Raw genomic sequence first — 21,370 nt, 5'->3', positions numbered from 1 at the left:
TCGTGACCCCCCCCGGCCCGGTCCGCCAGCCACGACACCACTAACCGTTTTCTGCTGTACTGACCTAAAGTGCGTTAGGTTTGTATCTTGGGCTCTTGATACCACAAAGCTCTCGTGAGGGGGTTCAGAAACAATCGTGGTTTCTTCTGGTTTTCCGGTTCTAAGTGAAAAAGGAGAAGAGAAAGAGTAATACTGGCAAGAGTGTCAAAACCATAACATGAAGGATAACGCTTGTCAGTTGGTTACGTGAATTTTTCTCTTGCTTGTGTTAAAACTTCTGACATAAATATTACCGATACTGGTAATACCAGTGCCGATATTAGTAGTACCGATGCTACCAACAAGTTACCAAGTTGCTGTTAAATCAACTTTTTATCTTAATTTCTTCACCTGGAGCCCCTGCCTGATTGCATGCACCATGCTGCGTCAGACAAAACACGAATGCTGTTCATGCAAACTGCTCAGTTTCAAAAGCCTGCTAAGCAGACCACAAACCACAAAGGCATAGATACGTGTATCCCTGCACAGGGGGGACGAGAAACGCGGCACAGTCCCCCTTTTTGCCTTTGAGGTGATACACGGTGTCCTGTCTTGTGTCGGAGGCCGTCACAGAGGAGGGCCTTTTATCGCTCTCTTTGTTCGACTAAATACAGAATCACTAGGTTGGAAAGGACCTTCAAGATTAATCCAGTGCCACCATGTTCCCTAAACCATGTCCTGAAGTGCCACATCCACACATTTTTTGAACACTTCCAGAGATGGTGACTCCACCACCTCCCTGGGCAGCCTGTTCCAATGCCTGACCACCCTCTCAGTGAAGAAATTTTTCCTAATACCCAATCTAAACCTCCCCGGGCGCAACTTGAGGCCATTTCCTCTTGTCCTATCGCTAGTTACTTGGGAGAAGAGGCCAACACCCACCTCACCATAACCCCCTTTCAGGTAGTTGTAGAGAGTGATAAGGTATCTCCTCAGCCTCCTCTTCTCCAGACTAAACACCCCCAGTTCCCTCAGCCGCTCCTCATAAGACTTGTGAAGGCTCATCTCCTCTACGCGGTAGTACTCAAGCAGCGCTTCACATAACGTACTCCAGGGTGAGAATTGAAAATCCCCTCTAGCTGTAGGGAGATTTCTACCAACGGAGAGAAATTCAGAACTGCTCTAGGGTCTCTACTCAGAGAAAGTTTAAAGGAAAGCGAAGTGGTCGGTTGTGGCATCAACGTTAATGGTATCGCACCAATCTCAAGACCGCCATCTCGTGATGAGTCCTCTTCTTGAAAGGAAATCCTTTCCCTTCAGCAATTTCTTTATAGGAAGAGTCTTTCTATGGAGTTATTTAGAAACAGTCGTGCTTGGTCAGTAGCACAGGTGTTAAGTGTGCCCATACTGAATTTGGTCCTAGGAAAACTGACCAAATGAGCATTGCAATTAGCTAATTCATCTCTTTTCCTGCCTCCAAATCAAAAGTGGGGTGAGGAATGCCAGCCAAAGGAAAGCCAATGTCAGAGATACAGGTTTATCGCAGTGGGTGGCTTAGCATGCCAGATAGCGATGCCTTACCGTCTCTGAGAAAGAGATGCAATACTTCACTCTCTCCAGTAACAGAAAGCTGCATTAAAGCATCCTTAAAATAAGCTGAATAAAAAGTCTTCACCGCTAGCTTTGCATGAGGCACTGGTTTTTCAAAGACAGACCCATGCAGCTTGCGTCTAGAGAGAGGTCATTTAAAGGAGCAAGAGATGCTGCCGTAGTGTTCTGAAGCACATGTGTTTTAGCGTGTCTGGGCAGAAGAAGCGGGGCTAAAAGACTAAGGTGCAATAAATGGTTCCAGTTTATCTGTATTTCTGCTGGGATCTTTGCTTTATCGGGTGGCGCGAGCCTTCATGTCGCAGAAGGGCCAGCTTTAGCGGGATCGGTGACCGTTCGCCCCCGGAGGTAACACGCCTTAAAACAGCACACCAGAACTAAGGGGCAGCTGAAGGACAGCACTTCTGCGTTGTTTTCAGGACACTAAAAAGCATTAAAAAAATTGATGAAGTAAAAGATGATAAACTCGGAACCCGCCGCCGTGTTTTGCCAGACGTGAGACCATTTGACGGTGTAGGCATCGACCCGAACAAGGAAACGAGCACGAGTGAGCGCAGGCGTTCAGGTAATCGTGCTTGCAGGCTTTAGATCTGCAAGGTGTGAGCTACTGAAGCACGGCTGGAAAGTTTGTTGGTGCTAATTTCTTATGTAACCTGCCACCTGCTCAATACAGCTGTTAAATACAGTGCTGATGTTGACATTTTTATTAAAAAACACCCCCAAAATCACAGGTATCAAGAGCCGCCGGGGAAGAGGCCCTGCCTACTTTAGAGGTGCTATTACTGCTTGACTTCATGCTGCTTTAAAATACATGTATTTTATACATACATATGTTTTAATAAACTGTTTTTTCACTGAATTCCTGCTGTACTGTATTCCAGCTGCACAGTATTTTTTCCCCAGGTAGCAGCTAACAAATTATACTCCGCTGTTGATTTTCACACTGGAAGTCTTTAATCTCATTAAAAACTCTGGGAAACTTACTGTTTCCTGTCATTTGCTAAGAACCATTAAGGAGGACTGCTTTTGAGCTACGGTTCATAAAGACAGAGGTAAATTATAAGAAAAGACAATACTAAGGTGCAATAATAATGTCTTTAGTTAACAGGAATGATTTCACAGCCTTGTCTTCTCCTGGGAAAACAACCGTGTGGTCTCCACTGTACCAACTTTCTAAAGCCACGTCCAACTTACCCTGTTGCTGAGGCAAAGTGTCCATGGAAAAATCTTTCACCCATACTGGATTAAAAAGAGAGCCCCCCTTCCTAGATTTAAACAAACTAAAAAAAAAAAAAAAAAAAAAAAAAGTTTAAAATTTAAGAGCAATTTCAAAACCTTCTGCCCCCTTCTGTTTCTTACAGTCAGTCCCTTTTGCAAAGAGCTTTTTAGATACCAGGACTGTATTTTGGAATTCCAGGTTTTCCTCCCACGCTGCCGTCTGCAGAGACATTCAGAAAGACTGTACTGGAAAATACATGGAGAATTGCTTTTTTTTCCTAGCGACTGGTTTTTGTGCACATCTGAGCTCCTGACCTATAGTCAACGTCTGGTGTGTAATTCCCCACTGTTCCTCTTCAGTTGCTCCGTGTAGCCAACTCTTTCCTGGGGGCGGAAGGAGAGTAAGAGTTGTCTCAACTGCATCAGCGCTCTTTCCAAGGAAAGAAATTGCAAGAAAAAGAAAATTCTCAATTGTGGTGAACAGAAAGAGTAATAGTACATTTGTTCATGTGGCGCTCTGCCATCTGCCACTATTACTGTGATCATTGGCCCAAAATTCTCACCTAAGGCTGGAGAACAAGAAGTTGAAGGTCCAATCCTGCTTATGTAAAAAGATACATAGCAGGTGGTACCTACAAATTTAGGAAGGCTTCCAAGGAAGAGAAAAAGATACCTCAAGTGTTTGCGTTTTTTTGGATGATGTTGCTTATTGTAAAGTATCTTAAGAGAAAATTCCTCTTTCAACTGTTTGCCCATTTTCATGCTGCTCTATGGATAATTCCGGAGCAATAACCACTTCAGCTGGCTATTCCTTTTGTGCTCAGCTGCTCAGCCACCTACCTGCCACGTCCAAATCCTGAAAATAAACTTAAGCTTCATGAAATGTCAAGGCTCCGGGCTTTGACTCATGCTTGAAAACAAGTGCTGAAGTCTAACCGCTGCTCTTCCAGCGTAGCTGCTTTTATAACGTGTGTCTGACAAACTAACACAGCTAGGGCCAAGACTGCTTCGATGGAGTTTAAGTATCGTTTAACCTAGATCAGCATTTCACGGTGGATGTACTGTAGTTTTAATTCTACGTTTTCTTACGTAGGAACTCTGCTTCATTCCACGCACAGATAAGTGACGTTCCTGAAGATGTTTTCTACATCTGTTTTCTACTTGTCCTCCACTTTTCACCCCTTCACGCTGCAGGCCTGATCGGTTCAGGGATTTGGTGGCAAGAAAGAATTTGAGGATTTAGGATGATCCAAACTCTGCCCAGTGGGAACTGTATAAGCACGGCCTGCCGGATGCTCTCAGAGCAGAAAACTTCTGTGAGAAACTCCCAGTGATGTCATATTTTCCAAGGCACTGTTATAAACTTTTTAATTTTTTTTAAAATCCTTGAGTGACTCAGAAATCTGGCACTGTCCAGAGTGCGAGCTTTGCTAGTATGATACGAGCATCTATAGTGGGAGGAAGGGCAGGCTTTGACACTAGGAGTTCTCCTCACCCAACTGAAGATGGATTTAAGGAACTGAAGTGGAAGAAAGAATCAACCCAAAAAAAAAAAAACCCTAGGTGCTGATGGGAGCTCAAAAGTCTCAGGACAACCAAAGACCATAGATATAAAAGTTAGGACTAAAACACAGTACGTTACCTAATACAAGGGTATGTTATGGTAAAAAGCAAGAAAAATCTTTGCTGTACTGTGCCAGATACCAAACAGAACAGTTTGCCCAATATGCTTCTGCCCCGCTACCCCTCTTAAAATATTTTTGGTTGTGAGTACTTCTGGTACATAATCACTCAAGTCATAATTAAGGAATTTATATGCTCATTTACATGAGAAAAGAGATTTTTCTTCCTGATATTGCCAGATTTCCCATGTAATTCCAGACAGAAGAATTAATCCAGTTTCACATTAATTGTACATTCTTTATACTCTGTGTGCAATGTGCAAGGCATCTGTGTGTTAGCCCGTGGATATGCAGGCAACGAAAACTGCAATTTCTAAGTACTTAGAAATTACTAAATAACCTGGAAAACAAGCCCCAGACTATTCAGCCAAAATGATCTTTTTTTTTCCTCACTGAACAATTTTTTACCTTAATCCTTACCTCTAAAACAGTGACAAAAGCACCCTACTCACTAGAAGCAGTGGAATAATCTATCCATTAGTTTTCATACTGAACCAACATACTTGCACCTGAAGACTATTAAGAGATCATGCTGGAATTGTTAAATATACAGTAGTATTGTATATTTAACATTTAACAGTAGTATTAGATTGAATGTAAACAGTTATTTATAGTAAAATGGATTAAATGAACATGGTAATAAATCCGTTGTGCATTCAGTGGGTACTGCTGATGCTCTGCATTAAACAAAGCAGACATCTAATTAAAAAATGCAATTCTTTTATGACCCCAGGACTTATGAAAATTGGTTTGTTATGGAACTGACTTTAAGGTGTGCAAGTTCACGGCAGGTAGTTGTCTGCCTGTTTGCTCTGTTCAAACCCATCAAAAACGGCCCGTCCAGCTCAGCCCTTGAGCCAGCTTTACCAAGACTGACATGAATTTCAGAAACACGCAGAGAAAAGTGGTGGGCAGGCAATCCCAGGAGCTGCTTCCTTAGGAGGAGGCTCAAAAGTAGCCTGTGGTCATGCCTGACTTCTGCAACGTGTTAGGGCAGCTGCACAGGCACCCATTTTTAGTTTCTAAATGGTTTTAAAATCTTAACCTCATTTAATGTAGCCTATTTAGAGCGTGAATCTACACACACGCTTTCTTGAGATGTAGTATAGGCCATATAGGTTTACTTTTCTGTAATAATGCCATTGCAAGTGTTATAAGCAGCAAGAACAAAACATACACATTTTGTAACTTACAGCCACAGCACTTGTTAACAATAAGTAATTTTTGAAAGATAACAAGCATCAAACGTACCTTGGAATAATTCTTTCTATTTTTTGCTTTCTATTTTTTCCCCTAAATTTTCACGTAGCTAATGGCCCAGAAGCGTTACCGGAGATGTAGGTCCTCCATGTCGTCAGCACTTCAGATAGCCGTACCAGTTCATTTTTCCAGTATTCCTCAGCTTCTCCGGCTGCCAGTTCTTCTTTAACATTACTGCAATAATGAATCGATTCCAAACACATTTTATACGTTTCCAGATTTTTTTTTTTAAAATGGTGACCCGCTGCAGCATGAATAGTTCCTCGACCAGAGCTGGCTATTTCTCACAAGTTTCATCATCATCCCAGCCCCTCCAAATGATGTCACTGAAGAATGTAAAGGGTGTCTTTGTGTTACAGTATGTAAGTGGATACAGCAGCAATAGAGAGCAGGAAAAGGTTGTTTGTTGGTTAGTTGGTTTGTTTGGTTTTTTAAACGGACATGTAAAAGATTGCAAATAATTTTCCTAATATGGAAAGACTACAAAAAATATAATTAGATGAGAGAAAATTCTGGCATAACTATCATGGGGGGGGCGGAGCGGACAGCAGGAAGCATTCTAGGACAATAAAACGTATCTGTTCTTCTGCAGGATGTAATCAGTAGCATATATAATAAGCAAAACTTTCTTAAAGACAAGAATTTGAGATTAGTAACATTACTGGATGTTTCAAGCCATCTCCCAAACGCATCCCTGCAGAGAGAGAAGGCTGAAGGAAATGAGAGCATGTAAACACATTGCAGAACAACGCTGGAAGCAGAAGGAAAGGGCTACTAAACTCCTATTACGAAAACTAATCACAACAATGGAAACAGCTTGGTTCTGTTCTTAGGAGAAGCCAAATTAGATTTTTAGTACATCCCGGACAGCGAAACGACGTTAGACTTTTAGATATTTATAATCGCTTGGAATTCCCCCATGCTTATAAACAAACAAAGCCAAAAAGCCCCGGACCTTGCACAGATTTACAAGGAAAGGCAGAATGTGTATTTTAAGACAGAGGTTTTCAAGCACTGTAGGTCTTGAGACCCATCTCATTTGAACGACCAGTCTCAAATTAGATAGAACAAACTCAAATGAATCAGCGAAGTTCTGCAAACTCTCCAGTTTGTAACCTGAATCTCGAAGAGCCAGGAGAGAGCTCTGAAGCGCTTGCTCACATGCATACCACGCATACATCCAAACTACTTGGATCAGTTGGGACAACAGATGAGCAGTAGCACTGGTGTTTACTGTGTGACCTTTTACAGCTGCCATAAAACGGTTCATCCTCCTCCCTTAGGGCTAATGCAGACATTTGGTTTGGCTAGTGGAGCTGTCAGGCTGCTTGCGGGACTAGCCAGAGACTCAGCAATGCTTCTGGACCGGAGTTTGGCTTCGCTCCTCGTTTGGGTAAGGCAGCAGTCTGCCACAAAAGAAGAAGAAGAGAAGAGGGGTTAAAAAAATACCAAAGCTTTGCCTGTAGAGGCCAGTTCTTTTGGTCCACTCGGGGGGGAGAGATGCACTTTTATTAGCCCAACAGAAGCCGGGCGCCTCTGCTATGCTGGTAAAGAAGATGACGAGCAAGGGCAATGAAGTAACAGATGGGTTAAGCTACTCTGACCAAAAAGAACAGACTGAAAATAGACATCAGTGGGTCATCATCTTCATCTGCACCAATCCCTCCCACAGCGGAGAGAAAAAGTGCCTGCCAAAGAGCTCGCTAAGGAACTTCCAAATTTTTCAGGCCAGGGGAGGCACGGGAGAGGCCACCAGCCTTGGGAGCATCTCTGATGCAGCAGTTATCACAGAAGCTTGTTTCCAAAGAGCTTTTCTTGTTTTTCATAGAAGTGCCTGTGTTCACACGATCAGAGTGGTAATGAATCACAAAGCATCTATAGCAGGACGTGGATATTAGGTAGAAGCTGAAGGTGCAACACACATTGATCTTGGGTTTGTGTAAATTAGGATAAATCATGGAGAAAGATATTCCTCTGCCTACGCTAATGACTGCTTAAAAAAGGATCACTGTCATCATCAGACTGTGCGAGAATCAGAGCTAGACTCTAGCTTTAATACCAGTTTGTTCCCAAAACTCATAGTAAACAGTCCCCAAAACAGCAACAACCGTCTCACTAACATTAAACATATTAACAAAGCTGAAAGAGGCAATCTTACGTTGGATGAAAAGCGAGCAGTTATTGCATTTTGTTTGGAAGCAGATCCTACATGCTCACTCTTGGCAATAATATGATAATCTTTGAACATCCTGAAGACAATTTACCCATAGGATACTTTCAATACTATTAACAAGAAAGACTTCAACAGAGTCGAAACCCACTGTGCAAATGAATGTTGCCATTCTCTGCTGCGAACCACACATTCACGAGGTTCCTCTAACCTCATGCTTGTATGGCCCTCACCTACTCTGCTGTTAGCTGTTAAGGGTCTTTGCAATCTTTGAAGTAGGCTATAATATATAAAGTGAGAAAAACAAAGTCAAACCGTTAGGAGAAAAGTCCGCTTATGAATTACAGACTGCCATTTGATAATCTTTATTCTAAGGGCGAGGCACCAAAAATGAAGCAAAAGAAATCAACAGCTGCATTTGAAAGCATTTGCATGTTTGCAGGCTCCCGACAGCTTCACATTAAGGTTTCTGTTTCTTCACTCACTCAGGACAAAGTCCAAGACTAAATTTTTCAAAACTGAGAACGAGTTTTCTCTTTTAGTGTTCCAAATTCCAAACTCAACAAAGTTTTCAAGCAATTTAGTCTTAAAGTTTTTTCCACAGAAAAATCTCTGGGATTCACACTGATTGCTTTAGAAGCATCACTTTAAATTTAATCACTGGGAACAAAGACAATGTTACAACAACCTTATCTCCCCAAGTGGTTCTCAATAACAAAAGTCACCAGGATCCATACCAATGTTCCCTACTTGACATTTTTGACCAAAAAGATGTTTTAAAATGTCCTGTCAGCTCTTGAGATAAATTGCTAGAGCTCTAAAAATGCCGTGCACTGAGAACAGTACGAGGAACAACGCTTCTGGAAGCAACAAGAATAAGGTGGGAGGAGGAGCAGGAGACCCAGTACCAAAGATTTCTGTAGGGCCAAGGACGGGACAGCTAGGAGCTGATAAACATTTCTACGTGAGGTCAGCTCAGCCAGACAAGCTTCCCAGCAACGTGACATGGCTTTACTCAACATACATTTTCAGTCTTACTGCAGTTTAGATTCAAGTTTTCTATGTGATACCAAATCAAAGTAAGCCTTAAAATATTTCTGTAACGGATACAGCTCCTCAGTCAATGTTGTATCATCTGTGAATGGCAAAATAGTGCAAAAAGATAAATGCCTCACAACTTCCAACACCTGGGCAATTCAAATCTATCACCTTCTGTCCCTCTCCGGGCCAGGCTTCCAGCAATGTTACGCAAAGCTCCAGTTCCTCCACAACATTGTCAACCAGTTCTCTTGGTGTATTTTCAAAATGAGAGTAAAATGGTTCAGCAAAAGATACGGGCACTTTGAGCTGACACGATGAACTCTGAGGTTTGCAAGTAACCTAATTTAGACAAAAGGCTACATACGTCAGTACCGCCTTTACATTAGCGTGGTCATACACACAAAGGACTAGAGAGATAGACGTAGTCGTGTGATCTTGTGATTCAGCTCACAAAGCTTCTTAAATAAATGTTCTATAATATTAAACTAAAAACCAGTATTTGTGAGAACAGCATCTTATCTTCCTGTAATTCTTTCCAGGCAGAATATTTTTGAATCTATGTGCAATATACTTTAAAAACAATGGCCACGTCACGTAGCTATAGTAACCAACATCTACAAGCAAGCAACAAAAGTGTATTTAAGCTGTCCCAAATGCTGGTTTCTGAATTTACATTTTAAAGGATGGTTCCCTTCCTCATTGCCTGTGACTCTCATATTCAAAGTTGTTTAAACAACTATACACTATATAACTTCTTTTGAGTTGCTTCCAGCTTTGATGGAGCCTTTTTTTCCAGACTGAAGCTTTCCAGGTCAAGGCTCTGTAAAGGTGACCTTCAGACTCTGAGTGGAGACTCTCCAAAAGAGACCAGCGGAGGAGGAGTTACTGTAAACTTAAATATGGACTCAGGTTTGTTTTGTTTTGTTCTGTTCCAAATAAATGATCTTTGTCAGGAAAGCAAGTCTAGTAAAACCAGATCTGCACAGCTGACTGTGTAGAAAGGTACCTCTGAGGAGGACTCAGAAATCACTTAGAAAAGTAAATAAATAAGCTAACAAAAAGATGTGAACATATGGTGGCTGCAGAGACATGTGTGTATAAAAACGTTTATATTATTTCTGCGTATGCTAATGGAAAGATTACCTCTAAAATGTACCCAATTCTCACATCCAGCATTTTTACAGTGTTAAAAATTTGGAGAGAGTTCAAAGTGATCAGAAAGTATCCAAGGCCAAAAATAGGTCTAACAAAAAGACTTCAGCCTAGATAGCTTATCCAAGGGAAGGCTGGGAACTTAATCTTGAGCGAAAGTGTTTACATAACAGAAGTCTTAGAAGAGAACATTAGTTGTCTTTCTAAGAAAAAAAAAATCTCTATAATCACAACACACTGTACTTAGTAATGCTCATTTTACCCCACGGAAAGATAACTTCCTTCACTGAGAGAGACCCTTGGTGAAATTCTGTTATATTAAATACACTGTATAGGTAATTTTAACATGAGTTTTCATGGATCGTCTGGGTACCTATCATCATGAATAGCATCAAGGATACATGAGATAGAGAGCCAGAGAAGTTATCTCAACAAGTATTCCAATAGAAAGTGTAATTAAATCTTCCAGATTGACGATGAAAGGCTCTGGCTTAGTCTTGCAGATCCCAAGATCCCATGCCAGTGTTTTCTTTCATCTTCAGTTTTTCCAAAAGGTAATTGTCCGTTGCATCGCTGGCACCCTCTGCCTATAGACTATCTTCTGCTTATTAACCAGATGGTATCTCACTATTTTAAGACTGGTACAAAGATGAGTTCTGCCTGTTGACGGCTCCGGGACTGCACATACCTAACAAAGGTGCTTGTTCCATGCCATCCCTGGTAATCTTTCTTCAAACTAGCCATTTACTGGAGAATTCCAACTCCACAAGCTCCAGGAGATGTGAAAAATGCAGGAAGTTATGGTGTACAGCTACAGAAACCACAACATGCTTGGAAGAGTCTTAATGGCACCACGGAGCACCATGGTTTGAAAGGGCATTGCAGTTCAGGCTGGGACAACAACAGAATAGGCAACTGGCTATCTGTCCATGTTGTGAAGACTGGAAATCTTTCTGTCCAGTTCCAGGCAGCACAAGGGTAGTAAGCACAGCACTGTGTTTGACACAAGCCCTCCTGTCAGTTCATCTCTTTTCTCCCTTTTTCCTTCTTTTTTCCTTCCAAGTTGTATATTCTACAACACACACCGAATTTTCATTACTCAGGATATCCAGCTGAATAATATCAGCTGTTATCAGTACATTTCATCAAGTTTTTTCTTTCTATTACAACCCTATTAAAATTGTTTTGTAACGTGTCAGGATAAACCTGTACATGTCTTATCTACCAAAGAGCACTGAATTCATCTGTTGTTGATCACACAAATCAGTTTATAGAGAATTAGCATTGAAGAGTCCCTAAATGCTCCAAATATATATATAAAAAAAATTAATGGCATGTTAATGACCTAACAGTGAGTATGAAATGTTTTTTCCAGTGCCCTTCCAGCCATGCAGGACAGCAGGAGACATCCTTACTGACAGCAACTGCAAGCAGCTCTTGCTTTGTTCCACCAGGTCTGCTCCTCAGCCCTTCACGTTTTAGGTCCCCTGAATCAGGAATCCAAGAAAAGCCTGCAAAATTACCTCACGTAGCAGGATGAACAATTGCTTTGTTGAGCTAACTCCTGTTTACACTCTGGAACCCAAATAAATTGGCAATCCCGACTGCAGGATGCGAGGAGAATAACACACTGGGAGAACATCTGCCGTCCCAACTGCGACCTGGAAGGAAACTTGACCGTGAGTACTTGGGTTCAGTATGAGAAAAATGCTAACTGCCCGTTGTACACTTCAGGGGACTAATGAAGTTGTGTCATCTGTTTGTGCAGTGTTGTTTGTTCATTTTTCTCTCTTTGGAAAGCCAGATGTTGCTTAACTGAGACCTGGCCATGTGGCTTCCAGTGACTGAACAGTTGTTATTGCCTCTTCTCTCAAGAGACGGAATTTGTTAAAACTGCGGGCACCTGTACTTGTCCACAGTTGAGCTGGAGATGAGGTGAACAGACGAAAAAGCTTTCAAGCCTGACTTGTTCTACAGGTTAACAGAGCAGGAAAGTCTCCTGCAGCCTGGCTGCTTTGGGACTTACAGCCTCAGATCCAGGCAGGGCAAGGAATGGCTGGAAGACATAAACACAAGGTGGGGGAAAAAAAAAATAAGAAAATAACTTTAAATATTTTCCCAAATTAGAGCAAGCTGAAAAGAACTCCTAGTGATTATTTGGAAGCCTACCACGCTTTCATGTACTGTGTGGGGAATTACATTTATATTTGCATATGTGAATTGGAAGGGAGTACCCCAGAGGGATACCCGACTGGCAAAACTCATTAAATCCAATTCATCCATTATGCAAACAACTTCATTGTAAGAAGAAACACAGATGGTTCGGCAAAATGAAAGAGAAGCTGAATATCTCTGTGGGTTTGTAGAGCCCTCAAACAAGGGTATAAAATTCATTAAAATGGTATCCGGTGATGTCCAATAAAACAGTAACATTCCATAAGGCAGCCTTCCCTACTAACGTATGTATCCAGGGACATTTCTTAGTTTAAATATAGGAAAATGCAGGAGTGAACAAACCTGTATAAAATTTCAGACACTATTTTAGAGCTTTGGGAGCTGCACTGAAGCGTTGATGAAAATGGTATGCTAGGTATGTATTACTATATAAAGATGTTTATGTTCTGGAGCCTCTTTGTTTTCTTAACCTTTGAAGTTAAACAGTTCGGGTGGCAAAAACTCGGTTGCCAGAAGCCAGTGGCTGATGGGGAGGTGTGAAATGTGTTTTGAGAATGACTCAAGCCAAAAAGTGGATCAAGAAAAACTACAGTCTAGGTTAAAAAAACACTGGGCAATCACAATGAGGTGCTATTTTAAGAAGCATTCTGTGATTTAAAATCTTATAAGAAATAACTGTTGAGAAGCATGTTCTGGTATCTAAATCTCTAAAGTCAATTCAATGCTAATTAAAATACAACAGCCTTTCACTGACAGGCATCTGAACCTTTGTGAGAAAAGAGGAGCAGGAGGGATCGACGTTACCATCCTATAAAGATGTAGCCTGTCCTCTGTACCCTTTCCTGGTGCTTATCCTAAGTTAAGCCCATCGCAAACAATTACAATTCCTTGTTTAATAAATCAACATGGTAAATCTTGATTTTAACCTCTTCATATGATTTTCAACTAACATGCTTATAGCTGGAGGTAAATTAACATATCAAAAATGAATTCTGAGATAAACGTTGCAGTTGATCTGTTTGGATAAACACTGTTTGTGTAATTAATTTCTCTGATGTAGTAATTTGCCTGAGCTCCAAAATGAAAGAAATTAATAACAGTTGAAGAAACTACAGATTTCCTATTCATTAAAGATCTGACGAGTAAAAGAATAGGATAGAGGTCTTAGAATCTCCCATTCCTTCGCAATCACTGCATTTTTCTGAACACTTGACTTTGTCTTCCTGATATTTCCATGAACTGAGTGTCAGGGGTGAACGTGTGGGTAGTATATTGAGGTTCCCAGCAAGCAAAATGCAGCTTACAGCTATGAAAGCTATGTTTTTTCTTGCCTACTGAGTTCTTATTTTAATACATGTTCAAATCGCTTCCTTAGGTAGCTTGCTACTGGTACTTCAAAAGGCAAAAAAAAAAAAAGAGATATTTAGCAGGAAACAGTCTATCTATAAGGCATTTTAGACATTTTTCCATTGTTTATGGTATCCACTGATGAGTTTAAAAATGTAATTTCCTTCCCTAACAGTCTCAATTTTTCTCTTTGCTTTGATAATCCATAAGTATCAGTGTGAGTGTTTACACAGCATTTTGCATGCTTCAGACTAAGAGGATAAATTCTCTTACTCAAAAAATTATGGACACTGAAGTAAACAGGAATTCAGTTGCTCTCGATGAATGAGGTTCCAACGCTCTGCCTTATGGATCAGGATTAATTCCTTGTCCCTGCAAAATTAGGGTATCTTCCAGTCCTGTGATACCTGTAGATGACAGAACAACCAGAGAACAGTCCTGCACATTTATATTCTTCCCAGTTCCTCTTACGATTGCAAGATCATAAGACTTAACACTTCCACGAAACTGTGACTTGCCCTCTGCTCTAGCTGAGGACTTGGTGGGGTAGACACCACCCTGGACACAACCTCTAGCCTCCGCAGACTGTATCCTCTTTCCCACAAGACCCAGCCTTCTGGGTCTTTGGAGAATCTTTTGTTGACTCGAAGACAAGGGAAGAAAGGGTAGGATACCAGATCGCTGGCACTTCTCCCAGCTCTTTGCAGCAGGAGTTGTGGGTGCTCTTCAGAAGCTGACTAGACCCATAGCTACCTGCTATTTATTTATTTATTAACAACAGAAGGCTTAGCAATTGTACAAGAGAGAGGAGACCTAAAACCTGATAGTCTACAGTCAGAGAAAGAAAAAGAAGAAACACAAAGTAACATTAAGTCAGTAACAGTACTGTGTTATCCCACTGAGATGGACTGTCTAGTGGCTACCTACTACTCAAACGGAGGTAAAGACATCCTGGAAAAGTTCAGTCTCGATGGATGTGACAAACCATGGAGTATGACAAGTTTGATTTGATTTGCCCAAGAGCACTTGGCAGGCACAGTGATGTGTTAATGGATAGGTATTAGATACTTTTATAGTCAGGAAGGAATGAGGAATGCTTAAGTGCTCTGCCAAGAAACAAGAAAAAAGTCAGCATTAAAGTCATGATGCTGGTAGGAAGGTCAAACCACTAGACCATGCCCTCTTTTCTGCTAAAACAAATTCAGCGGTCCTTATTTTATTGTAAACAAAGCTGGTAGCATTGTCAAACATGTAGCATTTTCAACCTTGACTTTTCCGCTGTTTATAATTTTGCAAAACTGACTCTTTTTTCCCCCACTGAAACTGCATGTGGTACATGTCTCATTGTCATTATGTTTGTTGCATTTTTATGTTCATTTTCAGCTGAGAGTGATTTGGAACAAACAAAAATGTTAGGGACTACTACAGGGTGCAACTTAAATCAAAGCCACTGTATGTATTTCACTGTGACACTGTTCTTTCTGAACAGTAGATCAAGGGATTGATGTTTGTAGGCGAATGGTATTGATGTCAAAACCAAGCATTTAATGTTCTTGCAAACACCTACCTAAAGACGGCTGAGTTACAAACCTCTGAAAATTGTAGTTCATGTGTGCTTTGTAGCTTTGTAGAGCTTAATAGTTATATTTTCAGAAGATTCAGTTAATTCCAAATATTTTTTTTTCCTACAAGTGCTGAACAGATTTTCCCTGACTTGCTTCTTTTGTCTCTTTAGTCATTGGTGGCAGGGGGGGCTTTGAGTACAGAGAATGTCTCTTCTGTCCTCTCAGCTGGTCATCGTCTGACCATCAACAAACACGCAGGCAATGCAGGGGAGAACATAGTGAGCTGGGGGTACCAAGACCAGAGATGGGGCATGCTGACAGACGGACAAGAACAGGCATGGGTATGTGTCCCAAAGGCAGCTCTGTAGGTCAGACTCCTTGTAGCTCCTCACCATTCACTGTATGCTCCAAGTCATGTGATGGGGAAGCAGCTCTGCCTCAACTCAGACCTGGGTGGGAGCAGAGACAAGTTGCTGAGGAGCTTTAGGGGAAGGAACAAGCAGTTGGGGGAGACCAGTGAATCTCCAGATCCCAAAATGACGTACTAGCGTTGCTATCCTCCAGCTGGGCATCCAGGTGTGACTCTTCTGGCATACCAACAAATCACAGAGTCACAGAGTTACAGAATCATTAAGGTTGGAAAAGGCCTTCAAAATCAATTCCAACCATCAACCCAACCCCATCATGTCCCAAAAGGCCATGTCCACAAGTTTTTTGAACACCTCCAGTGATGGTGACTCCACCACCTCCCTGGGCAGCCTGTTCCAATGCTTGACTACTCACTCTGTATAGAAATTTTTCCTAATATCTAGTCTAAACCTCCCCTGGCGCAACTTGAGGCCATTTCCTCTTGTCCTATTGCTGGTTACTTGGCAGAAGATACCAACACCCACCTCGCCACATCCCCCTTTCAGGTAGTTGTAGAGAGCGATAAGGTCTCCTCTCAGCCTCCTCTTCTCAAGACTGAATAACCCCAGCTCCCTCAGCCGTTCCTTACAAGACTTGTGCTCCAGACTCCTCACCAGCTTCATTGCCCTTCTCTGGACACACTCCAGCACCTCAACATCCTTCTTGTAGTGAGGGGCCCAACACTGAACACAGGATTCGAGGTGCGGCCTCACCAGTGCCGAGTCCAGGGGCACAATCACTTCCCTACTCCTGTTGGCCACACTATTGCTGATACAGGCCAGGACGCTGCTGGCCTTCTTGGCCACCTGGGCACACTGCCGGCTCATGTTCAGCCGGCTGTCAACCAGCACCCCCAGGTCCTTTTCCGCCGGGCTGCTCTCCAGCCCCTCCCACCGTGGCCAAAGTGCAGGACCCAGCACTTGGCCTTATTAAACCTCATACAGCTGACCTCCGCCCATCAATCCAGCCTGTCCAGATCCCTCTGCAGAGCCCTCCCACCCTCCAGCAGATCAGCACTCCCACCCAACTTGGTGTCATCTGCAAACTTAGGGAGCACTCGATTCCCTCATCCAGATCATCAATAAATATATTGAACAAGACTGGTCCCAGAACCAAGCCCTGGGGAACACCGCTTGTGACTGGCTGTCAAACTGCAGCTTGGTGGTCAAGACAAACTATTTACGGCTCTCAATGGCCACCTTGTATGAGAAGAAAGAAGTGTTTTACAAATGATAAAACAGCAACATGGTGTATCATTAATAAAATAATGATCATGGCAAGACTGACTGGCAGACTGTGCTATAAAAAAATGGTTTATGACCGTAAATGATAGTTAAGAATTAACTGGGAAGAAAATTTCAGCCCTGTTGGCACTGGGCAAAAGGAGTTTTACAACCTTCTGACGAAAACAATCTTGGGAATTCTGCTGGAAGTTCAGGAAGGATATTTGTTAAACAGTTTCATTGTGGTCACACAGGTCAACACCCTTCATGGTGAGATACCCATGACCACCCCCAACACACACACTACTTTCTGGGATAGTGCTTTATCAGGCTTGGAAGACAGTTCTACTGGGAACGTTTTACAGTTAGTGTAAACAGCCCCAGCTCACGCATGTGAAGGATTTGCATAGCTATGCAAGTCGGGGAAGAACAGGACTCGGACATTATCCCAAGGGATCTTGGTAAACAAGTTCTGCTCTTTACAGAGAGAACATCATCAGTGTGTCGGAAACCTAAATATCGCTGGAACTTTTTGGTGGCAGAGCATCTATCAGTAGACCCTGTAGCACAAGGATGGTGGTGGCACTGAGCCTGAGACTATTCTCGGTGAATTTAGTGTCTCTATACTATAGTTGTAATACTGTACAGAAATAAATTTAATCAATTCCTCCGGCACACTTTCATCTGTGCAGTGTTGGTGTACCAATTGAGAATGGGAGTGCTAGAAGGGAAGGAGTGTTAAGGAACATCTTATCTCCAAGAAGCCCACTGGTTGTTTCAAGGCTGAATGCACCCACCCTTTTCCCAGTGCCCTCGTTGGTGGGCTGTGCAAAGGCAGCTGTTCGTGGTGGTATTGGACTGGCGAGTGGAGGTCTTGGAGTGGGGAAGGAAGTATAGTTAGGGCTGGCTCGGGTCCTTCTGATGTTACTGCCATGGTCTAACATCAGCTGCAAGATGTGGTTGCATAAATTCAGCACAGGACTACACCACAGAATAAAAAGAGGGAGTAAAGATAAAAGATAAAAATCTTATCCGCTAGGAATCAAAGATGACAAATTCATTTCTTATACACCACCAGACATGCATTAATCTAAATGTTTTTTGGTTGAAAGGGTGGGCTGTGTTTGAATCCACAATAGGAAGATGAAAAGCTGCACAGTCCTTTCATGTTTTATTTTTGTTTTAGGATATTTCTTCCCAACATTATGGTCTTAAGGAAAGAAAAGGAAGATACATCCCAGACCCACTTCAGAAAAGAGGTAAAATAATCAGCTTATGTCTTTCATTTCTTCTGGGTTTCCAGACACCTGTAAGAAGCATATGAGAGGTAATCACCTCTCATGAACAGGTTCAGAGATACTTTTTTATTCACCTACAAGTAGTTGCTGTACAGGATTATTTAGGATAATCTGCAAAAGAGCGACTAAGGAAGTCAAACCATTTTATGAAACACCTTCTGCTTTCATGGCTAGTAGCTCTCTTTTTCAGTTTTATTTATAAGATTGCAGTAACTTTCTGCTTCCATAAAATCGTGACAGGAATTTGTAGTAACTAGTACGGTTCTCTGATTTACTCTGTACTTTTACTGGTAGTGATAGTGGACAAAGTTTCAAAGATGAAACCTCAGACATTTTCCAAACGAATTCACATTCTCCGCAGACCTATCCTTGATTGCAGAAGGTCTTCTCTAAACAGGATGGCTTTAAGACACACTTTAATTTTAATACAGAAGTGCATTTTTTACGTGTTTGTAACATTAGTCCTAAGCTGCATTTGTTGCACTGCATGTGGAAAGAGATCGTTCGATCCTTAACCTCCTTTCCCCATCTGCAGTTTCTGCCATCCCCGTTGAAATAAAATGTGAGACGCTTTAACTCTGCTACAGCTTTCCTCTCCCCTTTTAGACATGCCTGTAGGCCATCGCCTGGAGGAACCAAGCTTTTTCATCCTTGTCACTGACGCGGAGGCTGAAGCGGTGCCCAGCTGGTAAGAACAGAATTGAAATCCCACCTTGCGTAGCGCACGGGCTCTTTGATCATTTCACTTTGGGCACTAGAAAGATGTGATGGATCAGTCGATTAAATTTGCAGTCGTTTCTGTGCTTCAGTGGAATCACAGAGGTTATCCCAGCTGGGACTGAATCAAAATATTTAATCCAACTTGGTAAAATAAAGTTTTCAACCAAGATAGAAAAGCAAGTAAGCCTAAAGCTTGGCTTTTATCTTCATAAAAAGAAACGGCTTAGAGCAGGTTTATTTCTGTGTTCCCTAATGCACTACTGGAGACTGCCATGCGGTTTATTTTTGCATCCACCTTTAAAAGCAGCTGATTTTCAGCACCCAGCCTTTCTGAATTTTGCCTCTTTTGCACTGACTCTTTGGTGAATCTGCTGACTCGCTTGCTTTCTTATAAATGTTTTTGGTGTTTTGGTGGCCAGGGAGGGGATGTCTGCTGTGATTACTGTTGTTTTGATTGCATCCACTGAGAAAAGCGGTGGGGCTCATGGGAAGCCCCTGCGTGATGGAGGGCAGGGCAGGAAACTGCTGGAAACTTCTTCTTACGTTGGCCAAGCCAGCACGACTGTGACAAGTGACACTTCGTAAGGTTGCTTGAGTGCTTCCTCTGGTGGCCGGTAACTCTGTAAGGCTGCCGGTGAGCACCGGGGCTCTTCTGTCCTTCATTTTTTAGTGTAAACTGACATGTACGTGCTGGTAATGAAATGTTTGGCTGTACAGCAGCTTTGATTTGGGGATCCTTAAGCTATCTATTTACATTTGTTAGCAAATTAGGGTTGTGTTTCTCCGTGGGGGTTACATTTGTCGACCTGTTTTAATAATTGAGACCCATGGAACAAGCAAGCTCTGCTATCCCAGTCTGAAACTTCTAAGCAGTTTTCTTTAGCGTCTGCTTTTGTCCGTGAACAGATGCTGATGCTAAATCAGCATGGGAAGACTGAAAATTAAAGTGCTTGCTGCCCCATGATGCTTAATAAATATATTCTGCAGCTCGTAAGCCCCAAATGGGTCAAATGTCTTAGTGTATAGGTGTGTTAACGCTTGGTTTGACCCGCTGTAGAAGAACAGAGACTAACTGTGCTCTTAATTTGTTATTTCAAATCGCTTGTGGGTGCACACCACGTTGTTGCTTTTTTTTTTTTTTTTTGATCAAAAGGAAAGAAAATACTGCTTTTCTTTTTTTTCTAAAAGAGGTCTATTTGAAGAGTGAGACTGCCAACCTCAGTAGTTCTGGCCTCCCAAAAGATGACAGAATTTCCTGTAAGAGTTGCTTTTATAAAGGCTGTTTCCTTTCAGGTTTTTATGTTGCTTTTCCTTTTTTGCATTTCTTCTCTTACTCTCTCCCCAGTTTTCTCATTCATTTAACCTGATCTGCATACTTCAAAAAATAAATGAAGGAATTATATGCTGATTTCTAACAGTTAACTTATACCTAAGTTCTTCCCTGATGACCTCTTTATTCAACAGCAAGCAAACTTCCTTGAGACTTGATTACTTGTGATTAGAGAATTGTGATTAGTGCAATTTAGGGCAGTAAGTGCTTGAAAACTTGCACCTGCTTTTGAGGCAGCAGCCCTGCCATTTTTTCACTGTTGTTTGATTATGCCTGTGCTCTGTAAGCCCAGCACAGATACCAACCTTATCCACAAACATTATTCTTATTTTACAGATGGTTAACTGAAAGTTTTGTTGTTGTGCCCATCCTATCTATCAAACAGTCCTTCCTTCCTTTCAGGCCACTCCTGCCCATGCAGGATGACTCACTCCGCTTCGTGGGAGTTTCCAGTCGTAAGAATTTGTGGAACCAAGGTATTTTTACTATTATTCACCCCTGTAAGCACTGCAAAGTTACAGAAGTTATCCAGGTTCTGTGCTTTTAAGACACGGTTATTTTACGAGGATGCTTTTTTCTCTCTTGGAAAGGAAATGGGTTTATGTGGAATATGCCACAATGCTTTGATACAGTATTTCAGCAGGTAAGACACTAAAAGGAAAGCACAGGTCATGTATTTATAGGGATATGAGATTTAATTCTGGTTTTAGTTAGATGAGTGCAGGTTTACCCAATGAAATATGACTGCATCACTTGATCTGTCCTAGAGCTTTAAATATGTATGTCAAAGATGAAATTGCAGTTACGAGTACGAAGTGGATTTTGCTGGCAAATATCCTTTTCTCAGGACTTCTTTATTAGAATCAGTAACCTGGAAATGACAGAAGGGCTTCACATAAACTGTTGAAGATGGTCCTACATACATACTTTAAAATGTTGGAAAATTATCCCAAGCAAATCATGTTTTTAGGTACTGAGTATCTTTAAACCCAAGAATTTTGCATTAAGCTGAATTTTTTCCATTATCCATGGGAACCTCCCACATGTGGACAGACAATCCCATTGCTCCACTCAGTGGGATTTGTGGCAATTCCCTCTGATCCTGCTCGGGGTCCTTGCCCCCTTCTCACCTCTATCCTAATCCTCCGTTCCCTCACACCGATCTGCTCCATGTGGCTTCCTGCTCTCTTGTTC

At 41.9% G+C, this 21,370-nt stretch overlaps 1 protein-coding gene across 1 annotated transcript in view; it reads right to left on the bottom strand.

Moving 5' to 3' along the window:
• The window catches only part of SHCBP1L (SHC SH2-domain binding protein 1-like), a 23,134-nt gene extending 1,786 nt beyond the window's left edge, over nucleotides 1-21,348 (bottom strand). Inside the window, 7 exon segments of the mRNA XM_010283103.1 lie at nucleotides 46-160; nucleotides 1,990-2,010; nucleotides 2,664-2,826; nucleotides 5,818-5,939; nucleotides 5,993-6,093; nucleotides 9,127-9,297; nucleotides 21,307-21,348. Coding sequence (XP_010281405.1) covers nucleotides 46-160; nucleotides 1,990-2,010; nucleotides 2,664-2,826; nucleotides 5,818-5,939; nucleotides 5,993-6,093; nucleotides 9,127-9,297; nucleotides 21,307-21,348 — 735 coding nt within the window.
• Nucleotides 21,349-21,370: the final 22 nt, after the last annotated feature.

This window comes from Phaethon lepturus, unplaced genomic scaffold (genome assembly GCF_000687285.1).
Source record: "Phaethon lepturus isolate BGI_N335 unplaced genomic scaffold, ASM68728v1 scaffold38822, whole genome shotgun sequence".
NCBI classification, from domain to species: Eukaryota; Metazoa; Chordata; class Aves; order Phaethontiformes; family Phaethontidae; genus Phaethon; species Phaethon lepturus.
Note: the sequence above shows the minus strand (reverse complement) of the source record. Positions and strands in the feature narration are given on the sequence as shown.